Here is a 20,519-nt window from a genome sequence, read left to right as displayed (position 1 = left end):
AATTACGTAGAGGCTTGAAGTAATCCTCAGATTGGATCAGCTGATCCCTTATAATCAAGAGGCTCTCTTAATGCTTAATTTGAGTTTTTGTCCTCTCTTGGCAGCCTCGTCCTTCCACATAGACCTGGGACTGACAGTGTTTTCTGCCTTGGTGTATTTAACAGACAGTGTGACCTGAGGTGGGGGTGGGGTTAGGAATGCAGCCATTGTTGGCTTTGATTCTTTAGCTCTTATCTGGCTGGCTAGGGTTCAGAGGTTGTATTTCTCCAGGAATTCCCTTTCAGTATTACAGCCAGGCAAGTTAAATGATAAAGACACCATTACTGGGCCTTGCAGTTGATGTTGTCATTATTTACAAATCAGCTTTCTTGTGGGTTGGAGGTTCTCAAGGCCCTCCTTGCACCTACATTAGGGTCTGCTTTGACTCCTGGATGGTGCCGTTGACCTTTAGATATCCAACTTGTCATTAGTTGTGTAATAACTAGAGGTGATAAATGAAATGCAGTTGGATAAAGCAGGATTAATTTCTTTTGTGCTATTGTCTCTACCCCATACAGTGACATTTTTCACCTATCCAGGGAAAATTTTAAGAAAGGGCTATTATTATCTAAGAGCCTTGGCAAGATCATGGTTACTATTTATAAGTAAGGATTCTCGCCCATGTTCCCTGTGTCTTCTGTAGAATCAGATAATGAGTTAGGAAATGCATCCAAAGTAAGAAAAGAAGCAACTTGCCTAAAGGTCAGCCAGTGAGTTAATAACGTGCCCAGGATTAGAACGCAGCCACCACCACCCCTGCCTTCCTCCTGCCGCCCTCCCCCCCATTCTTAGCCCAGCAGCCCTGGCACTGCTACCGCCTCTGCCAGCGCCCCCAGTCCAGCTCATGGGAGCTTGTCCTCACTGCCCGTTGCTCCCTATTTTCTCCCTGTCCCTTTTGTATCTCCCACCTTGCTCTTCAGTCAACTTCCTGTGGGTCTAGGGCCCCAGTTTTCCAGCTCCACAAGGCTGAGATCTGAGTACCCCAGAATCTCCTCTGAGGTCTTGGGCCCCAAGAAGAGAATGTCACAAAAGGGAAGGCCTCAACAATTTGGGCTGTTCACCCTGAGCACCACAGTTCCCTGAACAGGGAAGAGGAAAGGAATGGCTAGAAATGGGTCTAAAAAATTCATAATTACTGAGAAAGGGGCATTCCAGTGTGTAGTTTTTCAGGCATGTCTCTGAAAACTACCCTTTCTTCCTGCTAGCCCTGACAGTTTGGAGTGCTCCTGAGTTCCCATCTTGCCTGCGTTGAAAGGAAGGGTAGAGGAAGTGGAATTAAAATCAGTTAATGTGCTAATTGTTAGCAGCTCTGGTAAAAATACCACAACTTCACATTTAAGCAGGCNATCCCTTTTTCAGCCATAGCTGTTTCCTTCCCTCCCATGTTACTTAAGAGAACCGCACTTCAGTCCAAAGCAAATGTACTTTGTTGCCTGCGCACACAGATCCCATAAAAATAAATGAAGAGGAAAGCAAAGTAGATTGCATGTCCCAGGGCCCATTCCTTAATTTTTATTCACGTCCCTGTTAGATTGCCGTTAGCGCTGCTTGGAGTCCTGAGCACAAGCTTCTCTTTTGATGCCACCATAACGCTTCTGATCTGCTATCATCTGATATGTGTGGGTAAAGAGGACTATGGGAATATTTATGTATCTACGCCAATAAACCACTGTCTTCAAGTTCTGGGGCTGTTCTTGTGAATGAGAGTCCTGGGATGACATGTAGGTATAAGACGCGAATTAATAGTCCTTGTGAGTGCTTGTAACCTACAGAACCCACATTCAGTTTGATTTAATACCTTTGTGCAATTTCAAATGTCATCCAAGAAGAGAGCCAAATACCTAGAGCTTCTGCCACAGCCTGCAGGGCTGGCTGACAAGTTTGCACCGGCTGACCCGCTCTGCGGCTTTTTGGAAAGACGAGATGTGTTCTAATGAGCAGGTTATAAATATCACTGAGTTATGTCATAGGTGGTAGCAGCGCTCACTTGTGAAAGGACCTGCTGGGAAGTGCTCCCGGCGGAACAGGCCAGGCACAGACTTCAGAGAGGACTAGTGGGGCCTGGATGTATCGACCAGGATGTTACTAAAGAATTATTTGTCCCTTAATAGAATGTGTCACCAAACGTGTCTCTGTAAGGTGTGTGGGGCCACGAGATGAGATGTGTTCTGATCACAGTCCGGCGGCTCCAGGTTCCGTATGCATCCAATGCCTTGCAGAAGGGGCCTTTGACCCTCTGCTGCTTTTGTCAAAAAAGAAAGTGGGACGGGGAGGGGCAGTTTGATGGTTTACTGGACAGTGATTTATGTTCTCAAAGATGCAGGGTGGTCGTTTGGTGGAACCCCTCATTTTTCTTTCCTTTTATCTTTGTCTTGCCCATAAAATTGCAAGTTCTAAGAAGCCTGTACCCACATTGCATGCGGCGCCTTGCTGATATTCCTATACCCCTCTTACCACCCACCTTTTAAGTGAAAAGATAGATTTCAGTACCGCGCAACAGAGCAGGAAAACTACCGAGCCATTATTAGGTTGGAAATAGCCTCTTGCAAGGTACTTTGCTTTTGTTTGTTTATCTGGCCTCAGAATTGGTTTTCCGACTTTTATTTTCTTGAGAAAATTTGGTTGTGGAAGCACAAAAAAACATCAATCCCAGGTCAAAATTTTCAGAGTTGAACAAAAGATGGGCAGACATGTTCAGAATAATTGTTTGCTTAAGATCTAGCCAACAGCTTTTATGTAGACAAAATGCATTGAAATATGTGTATAAAATATTTAACATTAATACACAGCAGATGGAAACCCTGTCAAATTCTGTATGCTCACAGGAACTTGACAAGAGGAGTTGGGAGATTTAGAGAGCTCCTCAGAGCAGTTGAAACGAGAACAACTCAAAACCTGCGAATGGTAAGTGTGATTAATGACTTGATTGAAGCCCAAAGGGCACTTCAGGTGTTTTCTGTCTCTTATATATAATATTTATTGAGATACAGTTTATGTACCATATAATTCACCCATTTACAGTCATTCATTTTTAGTATACTCACAGAATTATTCAGCCATCACTAATATTTAATTTCAGAACATTTTCATCACCCCAGAAAGAAACTCCATACCCATCAGCCGTCCCTTTTCCCCAGCCCATGCGAATCACTCATTTACTTTCTGTTTCTATGGATTTGCCTATTTTGGATATTTCATATAAATGGAATCATATAATATGTGGTCTTTTTGTGACTGAATTCCTTTACTTTAGCATAATGTTTTCATGGCTCATCCATGTTGTAGCTTGTATTCATACTTCTTTCCTTTTCATTACCACATAATATTTCATTGTACAGATACACCACATTTTATTTATCCATTCATCAGTTGATGGATATTTGGGTTGTTTCCACTTTTTGGCTGTTATGCTGCTATGAACATTCTTATGCAAGTGCTTATGTGGATATATATGTTCATCTTTCTTGGTTATATGCCTAGGAGTAGAATTGCTGGTAACTATGATATAAACTATTTTTAACATTTAGAAGAATTGCTGGACTCTTTTCCAAAGTGGTCACACCATTTTACATTCCCACCAGAAGTTATGAGGGTTCCAATTTTTCCACATCCTTGACAACATTGTTATTTATTATCCGTGGCTTTAGCTGTAGCCATCCTAGTGGGTGTGAGGTGCTGTCTCGTTATGGTTTTGATCTACAGTACCTGATGCTAATGATGTTGGGCATCTTTTCAATTGCTTATCGGTAGTGCTGTCTCTTGAAACATCAGAAATGCATCCTGTAAGGCAGCTGGAATGGAAGCCCTCCCAAAGGCCAGCGTGGTGAAACGGTTGTTTGAACGCCTATGATTCATACCACCAGACAGAGCAAAGCAGATTAGACCCTGAGGAGTCCCTCGTTGTTTGACTACTTATATCGACTATAAAACCTACATGAGAAATAAAGAAGTTCGTTAAATAAACTGGCTGATCAGGAGTGTGGCTTTCTAGTTGCCTTGAGCTGTCTTTCTTCCTTTTTAATCCTTTCACTTTCCTGCCTGGCGAGGCTCCTTAATTGTACCCCCATAGCTTGCCTTTCAGAGCCATAGGCACTGAGTGAGTATTTGGGTATAGGCCTAGGGCTTGCTGGAAGCTAAGCAAATGGCACCTGTCATCATTGTTGTAGCAACCCCATGTCAGACTGCAGTTTCTTTTGTCATCCACGTTGTTGCCCTCTCATTATCAGGAACCCTTTAAATGCTGTGAGAGAGTATTAAGTTGGGCAAGGCTAATGGATTCCTGTCATGGGAAATGAGGCAGTATCTTCATTTTGGCATCTCCAGAGTTTTAGGAGCAGATATACAACTAATGGGGCCAGATGGCTAGACCAGAGGTTTACCTAGAATTGGGGGGTGGGGTGAGAGAAGATGAGCAACTTCACATCACACCCCATCAAGAACCCACTTGGTCTTCAGTATTTATTATATATCGATGTGATATATAGGTGCCTTGAGACATTCAAACAAAACATTTTGATTTGTAGAGTTCTTTAAGAAAAAACCCCTGCAAAATATGGATAAAAGCTGCTTCCAAATGTCCTTTCTCTCAAATCAATCTACTTTCAACATTCCATAAAACTTCTCAACTGATCAATATGAACAGCTTCTTCCAAGATTTGGAAGCACGTGAAATGTAACTATTATATTGGCAAATGTTCTTATAATTATTTTAAAAGCACACTTATAAAAAACAATCTTTCAAAATTGCTTAAAGGTGGAGCATTTGTTCATATTATTAACTCTTGAAAATATATATTGATTCATTCAGGAAATGAATGAATGGCTTTTTTTATGAAAAGGAACAAATGCATTGAATATATTGTTGGAATCTGCTGCTGCTGACGTCAATGTTATTTTTCAGAATTAGAGCATATATTCCATTATAAGGTTTATGATTTTTAAATCAATGTATTTGAATTTATAAAAATTCTGTGACGTAGGATACTGAATAGATACGTTAGAAAGGAAGAGATTTCTTTGATTTTTTTTTCTTTTTTNCTGCTCGAATGTTGGCAGGAACATTCATTTTGAGACTAGTTTACCATAATGAATTCTGACATCATTGCACTCTCCATCAAGGGTGTTGAAATGGAATAAGTGACTAATGTCAGGGGTCTGTGGAAACCCTCGAAACCAAGGACATTCCTTGGCTCTCTTCTCTTCATTTTGAGTGGAGTTTTTAAGCAGTAGTTCCTTCTAGATATTTAATGGATCTCAGCATTTTAAGAATTAACTAATAGTTCAGAGACATAAAAGCAATCGTGTGGCTTTTGTTTACTTCCCTCAAACTGGGTTATTTCATAGTGTTTAGAATGTAATTCTTGCAAGCTAATTCCCTTTTTTTTGTTCCTTTTCTACCATAATTATCCATCTAGATTAAATAATTTTTTCTGCTGTCAACAGTGAAAGTGATTGGTTAAAATTATGTGACTAAAAAAATGTATGAATGGTGTAGGCATCAATGAGAATTGTAGGTTTTTGCATTTGGGACACTTTTTCCTTTTCTAATATTTAAAATGTGCAATCTTTCACCTCCAGCTGTCCTCCTTCCTGCTGTCAGACTGACCTGTGGTTGGGCCACCAGCCTCGTGGTTGGGCCAACAGCCTCGTGGTTGGCCCACTCATTTGACTAGCACAGCCCCAGGCCTACTGAGACATGCTTGGTTACCATGGAGTCTTTGTTTACAAGCAGGATTCTTCCCAGTTTGAGGAAGAATTTGATTCTGAATCCTAAGCTCTCTCCAGAAATAAAATAGAAACAGTTTGAGAAAAACTTGTATCTGCTTCCAAGGTAATATCGGGGCTCTGGGAATATGCCCTCACTTGCTGCTGGTTTTGCCTTATCATGTGGGTGACATCCTTTCGGTCCTGGAGACTTCCTCCAGTTTTCCACTAGAGGGCCTCGGTCCTGCACGGGAGAAACCATCTGGTGCCTCGCAGGGGAGGGAATTTCTCTATCCATCATTCCTCTGTTAAGGCAGCCAAGGCATTACCCTCGGACACCGGACACTGGACTGCTTCACCTGGGCCAACAGGATTTTCCTTCCAACTGTGAACCGGTTCCTAGGAGGATCTCACTGGAACGCAGATATATGTTAAGCAATTTGCCTATTAATGATTTTTAAAAATGTAGACCTGCCTGAGCTCTTGTATTCAGATTTTGTTCTTTCTTCAAGAGCTGCACTTCAGTCTGCCCGCTGCCTGGCCGGCTGACCAAAACGCCCGATTCGCGCTGCTTTTGTCTTAAGGACACCTCCGTTGCTGAGGTAGTCAAAAAAATGTTGTTAAGCCCAGTACAACTCTCGTTACGTTTGAAATGAGACTTCCGGAAGCTTCGCCTGCTTGTTNGAGTAAGCTAGCTCACTGAATTATTATAGTATTCTAGAAATTATTCAAATTCTAAAATTGCTTCCAATCTCTTATTTCATCTGAAGAATAATGTATGCCAGTTAGCAAGAAAGAGATAAGAAGAGTACTGTTTACTGAAATGTCTGCAATTTACACCTCCATAACGGGTTCAGGAGAAAGCTAGTATTATTTAGGTAATGTCAGTTTGTAGCGGTCTAAATTTCTGCTTCTATAATAGACATGTATGTTATTTGGGCTTTTAGCTTGGCTTTTACAGCTTCGCTTCACGCTGCTGCCTGCTGTTAAAATGCATAGTTAGAATGTATACATTACACAGATAACATAGAGATAAGCAAATTCATTCAAGTGTCCAGATTATATGTCCAGTATTTTTTATGGGTTCGATATAAAAAAATCCAGAAGCTTTTACCATTCAGTTCTGCTCATAGTCCATGTATTTTGTGTCATTTTGAAATTGCCATATATCAACGTTGATTTTCTTTATACAGCATTTTTTGTCCTCAAGAAAATACTGAAGAAGCCCTGTTGTTATTGCTGATTAGTGAATCTATGGTAAGTAGAATGTGTTTTATTTTTCTTCCCCCTGTTCCTATAGTTTCTTTTTTGATATGGCTACTCCATCTATGTAGTGACTCTATAGAGGGGCTACCTGGGCGGGAAGAAACAGATGTTTCAAAGGAGGGATGTTTCTTAATTCTCGGACTGGGTAGAGTGTTCCTTGGTTGGCCTAGAACGTGGAGCTTCTCTTCCCGTAGCAATTAGCAGACATCTGAATTCAATCATTTATCCACCAAGTATTGACTGAACACTAACGCTAGGGTGTACTACAGGTCAACTGCAGCTAAAATGACCTCCAAAAGAACCTTACAAGGAGAAAGACGCCCCCAAAGGGTAACCTTTACGAGCCTTCTCCGTTTGCCTTGGTAGGAGGGAGAGTTTGGGGATAAATCTCTTGTTGTGTCCATGAACCTCTGGTCTTTATAGCAAGAGCTGATGCAATTGCTTCATCCTCTTACCCAGGTCCCCTCCCCAACTGAGTCCCCACCTGTCCCCCAAGCATCGCACAGTCCTAGGCCGTGAGAGCTCACTCCTGTTACCTGGCTTTGCTGTTGTGAGGGGTTTTTAGTCAGACTGTTAGATACCTTTGACATGTTTTCTTAGTGTTTGGCCAGGATATCAAATTTTAGGTCTAGAATTTCATTGCTTATCTACATGTTATTAGGCGCGGTCCTGGTTTGAAACTCCTAGGAGTAATGTGTCTCGTAGGAGCTAATACCTTGGCAAGTCAATGTGTGTGCTGAGCACCTGAGCAGAGTGGCAAATTCCTGGAACTTGAAAGGACCTAGAGGTCCTCACACCCATTCACTTATTCTGCAGATGAGGAAACATGACGGCCAGAGGAGGTAAAATGTGAAGTGATCAGTTAATCTTTCTAGTAGACCATTCTGCCTGTTCCCACGTCTCCCACCCCACCTGGCAGGCAGGAGGAGAAACATGAATCACAACTAACACAAGAGAAGGTGTTTCCCTTCTTGCCCAAGCACACAGTTTAAATGGAGGTACGAAATACGCTCAGGCGAGAAAGACAGAAATGGAGCAGAAGAAAATACGTGTGCTGAGTGAAGAAAATACGTGTGCTGGACTTAGTCAAGGAGGGCAGCTTTCTTGCCTCACTGTGGAGCTCTGGGTTTTCTTGTTCTGTGAAATGGCTCAGGGGTGTTTGCAGGAGCAAGACAGCTTGAGTTACCAGTCTTCTCATTTGGAAGCCCTTTGACGTCATTGGCCTTTCTTCCTCTGAAGGAAACCGGTCGCCCCGTTGGCTCATCTTTCCTTGACGGTCAGCTGGTAACTTAGGACGGTGTCATTTACAGTCTCTGCCTTGACACAATCAGGGAAGGCGTGCATGTGAACAGGCTGGCACTTGGTGGCATTCACTAATGGGTTTTCGCATGAGCGAGCCTCACCATGCTTTGTCATCAGTTCTTTGATGGGGACCAGCTCTTGTTGGCCTTCCAGCTACCATTTCCGCATTCTCAGCTGGACTCTTCACTACTTGGCAGTTAGTTTCCTTTGGGCAAACCTGGTTTGTTATTTTATCAAAGTTCTGAAAGCTGATTGAAGATGTTGAGTTCTGTTGTCAGAGCGTGTGTTCCAGTTTGGAATTTGGAAAACATGGTCACATCTCTAAAATGTTTGGGTCTTAGGAATGATGCCTCCATCTCTCCTGCTGCTTCACTGAAGTGATAGGAACTAATAATACTCAAAGTTGGGATCCCTTTGAGACAGTCAGATTTGGCTCTGTGGTGTTTAATTTCCTAAACAACTCTTTAGGTGCTGGTGAAATCCAGTGATGTCATCAGTAAATATGAAGGACTAGGTTTCCAGCCAAAATGATTATGTTATCCCTGTAAATCATTCCATACTTATGTCAGTTGAAATACAAATTATCATTGGAAGCCTTTTTTCACATTCCTTGAGTCCTTGATTTTAACTTTTTGCACAGAAAAAGAATGTGCTCAAGTTCAGAACCAAAATGAGAATTGCTGTGTTTTGGGGTTTTTTGTTTGTTCTTTGTTTTTTGGGGTGGTTTTTTTTTTTTGGTGTTTGGGGAAATCGTATTCTTCATTGGTTCTGACTTTAACTTAGAAGCATAAATTTGTCCATAGTCCCTCTGCCTACAAGAACCCATTTGGAATTCTACTGTGCTTTGACCTCACATCAGTTTTTCCCAGGAGAAAAAGAGGTATCAGAAGTATATTTGCACAACCAACACTGATACAGTTTGCTGGGATATTTATTATTTGTGGATCTCTTTGAGGTTCTATATTATACTTTTTTAATCAAAAGACACTGAGAGACTTTCTCTAAATGTTCTTTAAAAGAAGGCATTCGGCATAATTTGAAGATTTTTCCTACATAGTATTTTGTTTTGTTCTCTTCTAGGCATTGGTCTCAATATGGAGCATTTATAGCAAATAAATAAAATGAGATCACTTAGAGCAAGCCCTATTTCTGTCAGGGCTTCTTTTGTTGGCTTAAAAGCCACCCCTAACAGGAAAAACTTAGAATAAAATCTTTGAAACTAGGCTTATTTCCATGAGAGATGACTCACTTTGTAGGAAGTGGCCTGTCTTATATATTCTTATTTGTCTTTGACATTTAAGAGCAAGGAGTCTGAAAGTGAGTAAGTACTGATGGGTGGCTAAAAGTAAATGCCTTGGACTCACACACAGAAAGAAAGCATTTTGTCTCGTTAGTGAGAGAGAAGGTGTGTGTCTAGCCTTTCCAAATGTCAGGCAGAAGATAAACATCAGCGTGCCTGGACAAATTACCCCGATACTCATATAACCACTTTCAGAGAAAAAACTGAGGGTCCCTTTCTATGCTCTTAGAGACAGATAGATATGGAAACTTCTGTTAATTAGCAGGGGAAAAAAGATAGGCAAAATCTAACTTTATTGGATTCTGAACTCCCTAATAGGGAGAAAAGGAAAATGAGCTAGTGGCTAGAGGCTCTAATGCATGGGGTATGTCTGGAGGAACCTGGAGAGAAATTACATTTCAAAAGTAATGAAAACAAGTTGCTGCAGAGAGCATCTGATTTCTAGATAGATGAGATTAATAAGCTTGAATGTGCCTGCTGTATTTCTGCACTAAGCAGTGAAGATGTGAAATAGGCAAGGTGTTCTCTTGAGTCCTCTGTGGTAATATCTTTAAAACAAAAATCTGTTTGCTCCTTGCTTTCTCTTATGCATCTGTTCTGTGCTTCCCTGAACAAGACTGAATTAGTCTTTGTAGCCTGTTCCGGTGAAGATGTCTGTTAGGGATTTGAACGTCACTTTGGTGATGGAGGAAAAGCACGATGTGTCTCCGTAGGACTGATGGAACTTGATGACACCATTTGGTGATGGGAAGCATGGGGCCGGGAGTTTTCTCCCACTCTTTAATGTCGAGCAGAAGCAGGATCTGCAAGTGAGACGCAGCAGGGCCTCTCGGCGGAGGGTTTGGCTGCCCCAGAGTACAGCTGCGTCTGCAGCGAGGCTGTCTGTGCACCTGAGCAGGAGAAGTTAACCTGCTTGGCACTGGCTCCTAAGCCTTCCTCCAAATAACTGCTGGCAGGTACACGTGCCCTCTAGGATCCCACGGCCAGGGCTTCCGTGTTTGGAGAATGCCATATCCCACCTGCTTGGTGCTCTGGGGATTGTGAACAAACAACCGGAAGTGACAAGTTCCTTATTCATTTCCGCCCTTTCCTCCTGAGCCCGGACAAGCTGTTAGGGGCAGGGGCGCCTAGATGGCTTCTCTCCGCAAAGTGCTAGCTGTGCGCATGGGCTGGCTCACCATCTGCTTCTCTCTTCCGGGTTGTTTCCAGGCCAACCGGGATGCTGTGCTGAGCAGGATACCTGAGCACAGGAGCGACCGCCTCATCAGTCTGCAGAGCGCGTCTGTGGTCTATGATTTACTGACCATTGCTCTTGGAAGAAGAGGCCAGTATGAGATGCTGTCGGAGGTACAGCCCTGAGTCTGGATGACTTCCAGGTGGGGGGTGGTGCTGGCAGGATAAGGCACTGGGAAAGCTGCCGGGCCTGGTCCTGGCCCCCCTCTGTCACTGGCAGCCACGGGACGTCCGACCCATCATTTAACTTCAGTTTCCTCCTCTGTAAAATGGAAGTGGGGCTAAATGATTAGATGGTACCATTCTTTGGCGGTCACTTCCTGCCAGTGGTCCAAAAACCCTACTGGCTGTGATTTTGTGTGTGAGGTAAGGCAGTCATTTCTCAAGCAGTTTTCTCTTTCAGGGTAATTTCCACCATCAACAAAAATCTCCCATCTGTGCGGTTAGTTTCCTTATAAAACAGGTTTTCTTTTATTTAAAGTGTCACTGTGTAACTCCTGGTAAAACTGCAACCCCAGGGGATTGTCCGGTGAGCTGGCCTAGGGTCCCTAGGGACACGGTAAGCAGTGTCTTCATTTAGGGTCTTCTGTTTGGTCAGAAGAGACTCTAGTTGATTATAGATCTTGTGCGAGATGCTGTCATGTAACATTCCCTCAGCTCCTGAGAAACATTTAGGATGGAAGCGTGACTGTTTTCATTCCAGAGGAAGCTGGTTAACCTTGGGCTGTGGTTATACATTATTGAGTTGCTGCCCAGAAAACCGAATTCCACGATGGTAGGGGCTACATACATAACAAGATCATTTTATCTTTTCTTTAGTGGAGTAAAAAGAAAGAAAACAACTCATTTTGTTAAAATGAACGTTTCCATGTTATTTATCTTTCTTTTTCTAAATTTATACACATTGCAACAGCCTCTGGGCACGTGGACAGGGCATGAAATACAGTAACAGATTGGCTGAAATCAGATAAGCGCCCGACTCACCCTCTAGCCTGCCGGTGCCTCCTCACATCAGGCAGGAGCCTGGGGAGCAGATGAGCCTGCGTGGCTTGGATCTTTTTTTAGTCTTTGGTTTGGTGACTATACAGGGCAATGGTTACTCAGTCTTCAAAAAAAGCCCCTCAATCCGGCTAGATAAAGCAGTGTGTCCAGATGTCGTGTCACACACGGCACACCCCCTGGGACTCTGCCCAGGCTTGGGATCGGCCCAGATCCGTCACTGGCCTGGGTGCTGTGATTTCCTGAGACCCTCTCCCCCAGCTAGCTTAGTGCCTGTCTCCCATGTCCACCACGGAGCCCGTCTGTGGGGACAGTGCCATCCAGCCCATGGTTGAGTTCTTTCACGATGAACTTCTTTCCTCCAGACAAACCACTAAACCGCTCTCTGGGTCCAAGGCTGAGTTGGTTTGCCTGTCTGCTTTCATCCCATCGTGTCGCAGTGTAGCCTTTCTCCAGCTTGAAATTGGCCAATGTCTGAAACAGGTGTGAGGAGCTCGAGGTGGCTGACTTGGTTACAGGCTGGATGACCCCTGCCCACGGACTTCTCCTCATGCCGTGAATGACTCTGGGGGGATGGCTGTCACCTTAGCAGCATTCCTCTGCAAGCCGGCAGCTCCCTGGCATGTACTTGCTCCTGGCACGGAATGCTGGGACCTTGTTTTCACCCAGATGACTTTCATCTTGATGTCACATTTAGCTTCCATCTTGTGGTGATGACCTGACGCCCAAGTCACTGGGTAGTCTGCTTGGTTGTTGGAGGCCTTTGCAATTTAGAATTTCACTACACTAGTCGCATTTAAAACAACGGTGACAGTGCCAGGGGTGGCCTCGCAGGTGCTAGAGCCTACTCTAGGGTAGGAAAAAGGGATATTTATCATCGTATATCCCTTGGAGCCTTTTGAATTTTGTACCATATCTGTGTTTTATCTATTAAAACTATAGATCGGTTGATAAAATGAAGGACACCCATGTCTTGAACACATATGTTTGCAGCCCCCTATTCTGTGCCAGGGATTGTGATTAAGGCCGGGATACAGCCATGAGCTAGGTGCTGTCCCTGCTGTGAGCAGCTCCCAGCCTAGAGGGAGGCAGCCAAGCAGCGGGCTGGTGTGGCTGGGGCTGGGGAGGGTTCTCTGCAGAGTCTGCATCCAGTAATAAAGATGCGAATACTTGGCTTCAGCCTTTCTTGCTGTTTCTACTTAGTTTTGCAGTTGGAGCTTCTTCCAGCAAACATTTGATGGCCATGTTGTCTCAGATCTTCTAAGTAAAACAGGAGGTATCATAGGTGAAAGGTAAAAGTGCATGGCACCTCGAGGCAGCAGTTCCATCATCCGGTAGCTCGATTTCTGAGGATAGGGGCTGGGCCCACCCTTGGCGTAGCATGGACTCTCTCTCCCATAGTCTCAGGTCACATCTTATTTAGATGTCTGGCTTCCCTCATTTGTTGAGATTTTCTCTCTCTGTTTTTCTTTACCTTTCATCTGCTCAGCTTCCTTTTTTCTCAGGACTTTAGGTTGAAAGGCTAACTGGAATTTTTTTTAATTGAGGTAAATTCATGTAACAAACTTAACCATTTTAAACTGTACACTTCAGTGGCATTTAGTACGTTCACACTGTTGTACAACCATCACCTCTAATTCAAAAATATTTTCATCATCCTGAAAGGAAGCCCCGCCCCATTAAGCAAGTGTTCCCCATTCCTCCATCCCCCCAACTCCTGTCAACTACTATTCTGACTGTGGATTTACCAAGTTTGGGTATTTCATATAAATGGAACCATGCAGATAATATGACCTCTTGTATCTGGCTTCTTTCACTTAGCATAACAAGGTCATCCACGTTATAGCATATGTCAGTAATTCATTCCTTTTTATGGTTGAATAACATTCCATTGTAAGGATATATCACAATTTGTTTATACATGTATCAGTTGATGGGCATTTGGCTATGATGAATAGTGCTACGGTGGGGGAACTGGATTTTAATCTTCCTATATTACTTCTTTGGGCCCTACGAGTGATAGTGATTATCATTATGATCATTTATCATGGTAGTGTATTCTATCTCCCTGTCTTCATCTCCTGTATCGCCACCAGAGTGATCTTTCTAAAACAGAAAGAGGCATGTTACCTTCTGTTCAGAAACATGGCTCATCTCCTTTTCCCTTCTTTTTCCCTCTTTTTATTTTGTTTTACTTTTTCTCTCATAATGAAATTGACTTCATTGTTCATCTTTCTGCCATATGCACCAGCCCAGCAGACTCCTTGAAAAATCAAACAATACAGACAAATATGGAAAAGGAAATAAAAGTCACTTGGAATCCCACTCTCCTGAGATAGTTGACTACCCATTGACGTTTTAGAGACCATCTTTTTATGTATCTCTTTGTGAATAAATGCATGCAAACTTATGTGAGTTTCAAGGAATGAGATATTGTGGCTGTTCCCAATCATTGCTCCCCCCTCCACTGGTACCCCATCCCTGTCTCCTCAACCCCCCAACCCAGGTCAGCAACCTCATGTGTCCTGGGCACGCACCCCAGAGTAGAGAGCATGGCTTTGAGTTCCAGTTGTGTGACCCTGGAACTCATTAACCTCTTATTCCCCAGTTTTCCTTTGGTAAAATAGGGGTAATAATCATACTCAGATCATTGCGAGGGTTATTCACTAATCCTGTAGAATCCTCAGAACAGAGCCCAGCACACGGAGCTCACTAAATGGTGGCTGTGTGCTTCTGCACTGCTGCTGCCTCCATATGCATGGGAGTTGCCAGGACAGGAGAAGCAACCAAATATACCCCCCAAAAAAGAAAAAAAAAGGTCTTTGGCTTCCAGAAACTTCCAGTCCAGTTAGGGAGATAAAATAAAAAGCCCTGAAAAGATAACTACAGTTGACCCTTGAACAACAGGGGTTTGAGCTCTGTGGGTCCGCTTATATGCAGATAATTTTTTCAATAAATACCTGTTGTCTTTTCCATCCACGATTGGGAGTCCATGATGCAGAGGGCTGACTGTATGTGTTGATCTACACCATTTTATTTAGGGGGCTTGAGCTTCTGCAGGTTTGGGCATCCACAGGGGGTCCTGGAACCCCTGTCCCACTGGTACCAAGGGACAGCCAAGTTTTGACATAATCAAAAGTTATATGTATATTTTCGACTGCACGGAGGTCAGCACCCCTAACCCCCATGTTGTTCATGGGGTCAGCTACCAAAGGTCAGCCGTAATTAGAGAAGACTGGGTGGTGCAAGGCATGTTTGATGCAGGTGAGCAGACTAAGCCCATGGCAGCAGACTGTGCAGGTTGGAGTGCCAGCGAGAGAATACCAACAGCCGATGTGTGAACTGGCTCTTCAAGGCCTGATAGGAATGAAAAAGTCTAAGAGCAGAGGGACACCCTTCCTCATCAAAATCGTGGAGGTGTGAGTGCGTTGGGCCTGAGGGCCTGGAAATGGAAGCTTGTGCTCACAGAGGAGGTAGGACAGGTTGTTGGACAGACCCCCTGGTGTCTTGGTACTGCTTGTGTCCCTTGCTGATGTGACCTGGCTGCATCACCCCCTAGCTGGTCTGTGAGCGGGTCCTCTGCCTCAGCGATGCTGCACAGATCTTCCTGTATCCGGCCGGAACCTTTTATGAACAGAAGGTTGCAACCACCAGGCCACTGTGAGACAAAAGGCCTTACCTCCTCCTCACCCTGTCCTCATACTGTCCTTCTTTCTCTTGTCCCCAGCCAGCACCAACACTTCCACATCAGGACACGGTGTGTTTTTCTTCCCCTCATCTCCTCGGCTGACCTGAGCCCTAGGCGTTCCTGCCCCAAAAGGGGAAAGGGCCAGTGGGGCCTCTGCTGCAGTTCCCACCATGTCACTGTCTTCCCTCCTCCTGGCGTTGACCCCTTTGGGTGGCTTGTGCAGCACTGGGCGGACCCAGGCTTGTAAGAACTGTGTTTACGGGGGAGCAGAGCCACTTTCACACGAAAACTTGCCTCTCTGTCTCTTTCTTCAGTTGCGTTTATTCAAGATGGAAGGCTCCTCTCCCATCTCAAGGTTGGCTCCCTTTGTGTGTGCCCACAGAACGCCTTTCTTTTTTTTCAGGGCACTGTTAAGCCAGATACTGGGCAAAGGCACTATCAACCGAAGGTTTATCACATCCTCATTCTGACAGGTTTAAATATAAGCACAATGTTTACCGTATCTCCAGTGCTATGAGTTTTCATGTTTTTTGGTTTTTTTTAAAGACTAATTGTGAGCTCTGCTGAAAGGTTTGTGTGGGAAGGAACACTTCTTTTTTTCCCCCTTCAATTTAAACAGCAGCCCTTGTTGGCATGACAACCCGGGCTATTAAAAGTAAAGCAACAAGCACTGCTTCCTCTGTTTTTAGATTGAACCCAAGCTGCTAAGGAGGTTTGTTTCTTGAATTTGACTATTAATGGCTCCATCTTCACAGAATGTTATGGGGTCCTTTTTGAAGGGAGTATGTGTCCCCTCTATGTAGACATGGCAGCGTTAAAGACAGAAATGGTATTTTTATCTTTCCTGTTGAACTCCTCCTATTCATTTGTTTATGGGAAATCTCAACAACATCATAGTTCTGTGAGTAGAGCTGTCTGGCTAGTGTTGTACCAAACGGACATTTTCACATCCCTAACCAAACACTTATTAATCAGGAGCATCGTGGAAGACACTTGAACATCTAACCAACTCTGCTTAACAGGCCTATCATTTGTTAGTTTACATTAGGACCCGGTACTTCTTGCAGCCCCGCTTCTACTGTAGAAACTCAGCCGTGACCTAGGGGCCAAGGTTCCTGGAAGGCATCCACGTGGCCTGACACTAAAGCAGCTGCAGACTTCTGGGAAGTAAGGCGGAGTGTTTGGTTCAATGTAGGTACTCGATAAAAGCCTGCTGAATAAGCCAATCCTTCAAAGCCAATGTACATTTTCATCCTGTATCAGACTTCATTCCTTTTTTTGGCTGATTATGTATGTATATGCCACATTTTGTTTGTTCGTCTACTGATGGACCTGTGGATTGTTTCTACCTTTTGCTATTGTGAATAATGTTGCGTACACATCTCTGATTTCCCGTTTTCAGTTCTTTGGGGTATATACCCAACAGTGAAATTGCTGAGTCATGTGATAATTCTATGTTTAACATTTTGAAGAGCAATCGAGCTCTTTTTCACAGTGGCTGCACCATTTTACATTCCCAGCAACAAGGCACAAGGGTTCCAATTTCTCCATAGCCTCACCGACACTTGTTATTTTTTGTTTCTGTTTTTGTTATAATAGCCATCCTGGTTAAGTGTGAAGTGGTCTCTCATTGTAGGTTTGATTTGCATTTCCCTAATGATTAATGATGCTGAACATCTTTTCGTGTGCTTATTGGCCGTTTGTGTATCTTATTTGGAGAAATATGTATTCAAGACCTTTGCCCATTTTTAAATTGAGTTAAAAATCTTGTTGTTGAGTTATAGGAGTTCTTTATTTATTGTGAATAATAAACTCTTAACAGATACATGATTTTCAAATATTTTTTCCTGTTCTGTAGTTTGATTTTTCATTTTCTTGATAATGTCCTTTGATGAACAAGTTTTTAATTCTTAAGACGTGTAGTATATCAGTCTTTTCTTTTGCTGCTCATGCTTTTGGTGTCATACCTAAGAATCTATTGCCAAATCCAAGGTCATATATTTAGGTTGTTGATCCATTTTGAGTTAGTTTTTGCATATGGTGTCAGGCAGGAGTCCAACTTCATTCTTTTTATGTGGAAACCCAGCTGTCCTAAACACATTTGTTAAGAGACTATTCTTTCCCCATGGAAGGGACTTGGCACCCTTGTCAAAAATCAGTTGGCCATAGGTGTTTGGGTTTATTTCTGGAATCTCAGTTCTATTTCATTACTCTATGTGTTTATCCTTAATCCAGTACCACACTGTTTTGATTACTGTAGTTTTGTTGTAAGCTTTAAAATTGAGAAGTGTGAGTCCTCCAACTTTGCTCTTTTTCTGAATCATTTTGCCTATTCTGAGCCCCTTGCAATTCCACATGAAATTGAGGTCTGGCTTTTACGGTTCTGCAAAAAAGACTGTTGTGGTTTTAATAGAGGTTGCACTGAATCTGTAGATCACTTAGGATAGTATTACATCTTAGGATAGTATCTCATGTTTCGATATCAGATCTGAGTTTGAATTTCAGTTCTGCTGTTCTACATGCCAAATATCAACTTGAGCAGATTCCTTTATCTCTCTAAACCTGTCCCCTTATGTGGAAACTACAGGTAATAATAAGAACCTCCAGGGGTTATTGTGATGAATAGAGAAATGGTGTATGCAGTGTGCATGGGACTCTCCCGATTGGTGGTGCTGATAATCTGCTTTCCAATGTAAAAATCCCCTCTGTAATAACCCTGGCAGATGGTCCTTGACCCTTAGTAGGGTCTTTCACTGCATAGTGAAAAAGCTCGGCCTTGGAGTCAGACATATCTGATTTCAAAGCCTGACTCTCTCCTTTCCTAGCTGTGTGACTTTGGGAAAGATACTTAACTGCTCTGGACTTCCACCTCAGAGATTGTTGTGAAGCTCAGCGAGAGGTATAAAATAGCCAGGTCAGCCCTTAGTATATAATACATACCATTCCATCCTCTTTGCTTATTCCAAAAGACGGATCTGAAATTTGTCTCCTTGAAACTTTCACCTATTCTATATCTCTTTGGAACAACAGGGCAAGTCATTTATGCCTCAGTGACATAAAATGACCCATTTCTTTAGTCTGGGAGTTGACAAACTTTTCTCTAAAGGGCCAGATACTAAATATTTTAGGCTTTGAGAACCAAGAGGCAAAATCAACGATATTGTATAAGTATAACAAGAGAAGAAACACATTTCCACAAAATTTTAATTGATTAAAACATAATAGTGAGTACAACTTTTTGTAATACAGATACATTAATGAGAAGAATGGGATTATTTGAGGGGTTACATTTCATTTAATTTGGATTCAAAGTTACAATTTCCTCTCATCAAATTGATGGCAAGTGTTTATCTACAAATGACTGTTAGCTTTCGGGCTCTGTGAAAACAGGCAACAGATCGGAGCTGTACCTCCGGCCACAGTTTCTCTGATAAGCCATCATCTCCAGATTCTTTGCATTTCGCTGCACTCCCCACTGTGTTTTCTTGTTTGTCCATGGCCCCCCTTAAAGGATATTTGAAAGAATGGATCCTAACACTCAAACCACATTTACTCCGTCGTTGAAGCATTCATTGAGCACCTATTTTGTACATGACACACCCCTGGGCTGCTATACTCTCCAGTCCTTCCCTCCCTCAGTCCTTTCATGGTGAAGCAGCAGCTGCGGTTGAAGGGTTAAAACCTGGTGCCCCAAGCCAGCAAAGATAGGCTGAAAAACAGACAGAGACCAAACAGTGAGAGGCAGCGGAAGAGGGACGAGGTAGAGGAATGAAATGTCCATTTCTTGAATTTAGAGACTCATTTTGCAAGAACAACAAAGAACAACAGCCAGCTACATCAGCAAAACAGCCTACAGAGTACGTACTTTTAGGGTAGGACCCTGGAGACCCTCTACTCGCTCTGCAGACTTGGCCAGAGTTGTTTCCTACAGTTGAGCAGAGAGCGTGCCGGAGGCTGGCATCCAGCATTCAATTCTGTAATAAAGCCTGTGACCTTTGAGAAACAACCCATGGCCAGCGGCAATGGTGTCCTTTAATTTAAGCTTTTGCCAAAGTAATAAAGCTTTGAGACGCCTCTGCTTGGAGCATTATTGCTGCTTTAAAGCAAAAAGAACTGGGAAGAGGCGCGAATGTGGGGTTTCCTCTTTTATTTTCAATTTCAAGGAAGAAAACCTGAGCAAAACTTGATGGACATTGTGTTTTCTCAAAACCTGGGTTGGGGAGACTTTAATTTGTAACTGAGAGCTCCCCTCCATAAGCACGCCTTTTTAGAAGCTTTTCCTGGACCCATATTCTTATAGAAAAGATCTCTCAAATTCCACTTTAACTTGTACTTTTATTTTTAGTTTCTTTAGAAATAAGGCCCTGAGCTGAGTGAGCATCGTGAGACCTGGGTCCTAATTTCAGGCCTGCCACTGTGTCATCCTGAGCAGGTCCTGTCTCCTCTCCGGGCTTTAGTTTCCTCATCTGAAAAATAAGAATGTGACGAGATAATTTCGAAGGTCTCAATATGCTCTCCGATTATGTCATTCTGTGGGTCTAAGATAATGGTCCAAATTTAATTGCTAAAAATAAAAACACGAAATATCCATATACCACGTTAAGTTAAAAAAAATGTTGCACAACTGCCAAGAATTACATTTATTAGCCGACTCATTAAGTACACATAACATGGAAAAGAAAACCTTCCTAATTAATGGAAGGACCTGTGTTATGAGAACTCTTAGAATATGGCCAACCTGTCCACAAAGGTGAGCAACGAAGGCAGTTCCCTATGGTAATTGTTCTGTTTTAACAGTGATGAATTTTAGACTTCAGCTCCAGGCTGAATTTGAGGCTAAATCTGATTACCGTATTTGCCGGCGTATAAGACGACTCGGCGTATAAGACAACCCCCTAACATTTCCACTCAAAATACAGAGTTTGTTATATGGTCGGCTGTGTGCGATTTTGCGAGTGTGGTAAAATCGCATAACAGCAAAATCGCATA

The 20,519-nt window shown here is 43.0% G+C and overlaps 2 protein-coding genes across 7 annotated transcripts in view; both read left to right on the top strand.

Annotated features, from left to right (window-relative positions):
- The window catches only part of LOC109382665 (tetratricopeptide repeat protein 7B-like), a 102,882-nt gene extending 98,936 nt beyond the window's left edge, over positions 1–3,946 (top strand). For 2 of the 4 annotated variants that reach the window (XM_019642331.1, XM_019642332.1), the window contains exons 7-8: positions 2,865–2,943; positions 3,790–3,942. In XM_019642331.1, coding sequence (XP_019497876.1) covers positions 2,865–2,943; positions 3,790–3,825 — 115 coding nt within the window. In that variant the 3' untranslated portion in view covers positions 3,826–3,942. Of the gene's footprint in view, positions 1–2,864; positions 2,944–3,789 lie in introns of all 4 variants that reach the window. The other 2 variants (XM_019642335.1, XM_019642334.1) reach the window with 2 other exon arrangements.
- A 2,995-nt stretch (positions 3,947–6,941) lies between these two features.
- TTC7B (tetratricopeptide repeat domain 7B) overlaps positions 6,942–20,519 on the top strand; it is a 134,976-nt gene continuing 121,398 nt past the window's right edge. For all 3 annotated transcript variants that reach the window (XM_019642330.1, XM_019642329.1, XM_019642328.1), the window contains exons 1-2: positions 6,942–6,999; positions 10,820–10,957. In XM_019642330.1, coding sequence (XP_019497875.1) covers positions 6,997–6,999; positions 10,820–10,957 — 141 coding nt within the window. In that variant the 5' untranslated portion in view covers positions 6,942–6,996. The remainder of the gene's footprint in view (positions 7,000–10,819; positions 10,958–20,519) is intronic.

This window comes from Hipposideros armiger, unplaced genomic scaffold (genome assembly GCF_001890085.2).
Source record: "Hipposideros armiger isolate ML-2016 unplaced genomic scaffold, ASM189008v1 scaffold_67, whole genome shotgun sequence".
In the NCBI taxonomy this organism is placed as follows: Eukaryota; Metazoa; Chordata; class Mammalia; order Chiroptera; family Hipposideridae; genus Hipposideros; species Hipposideros armiger.
This window is presented reverse-complemented; position numbering and strand designations above follow the sequence as displayed.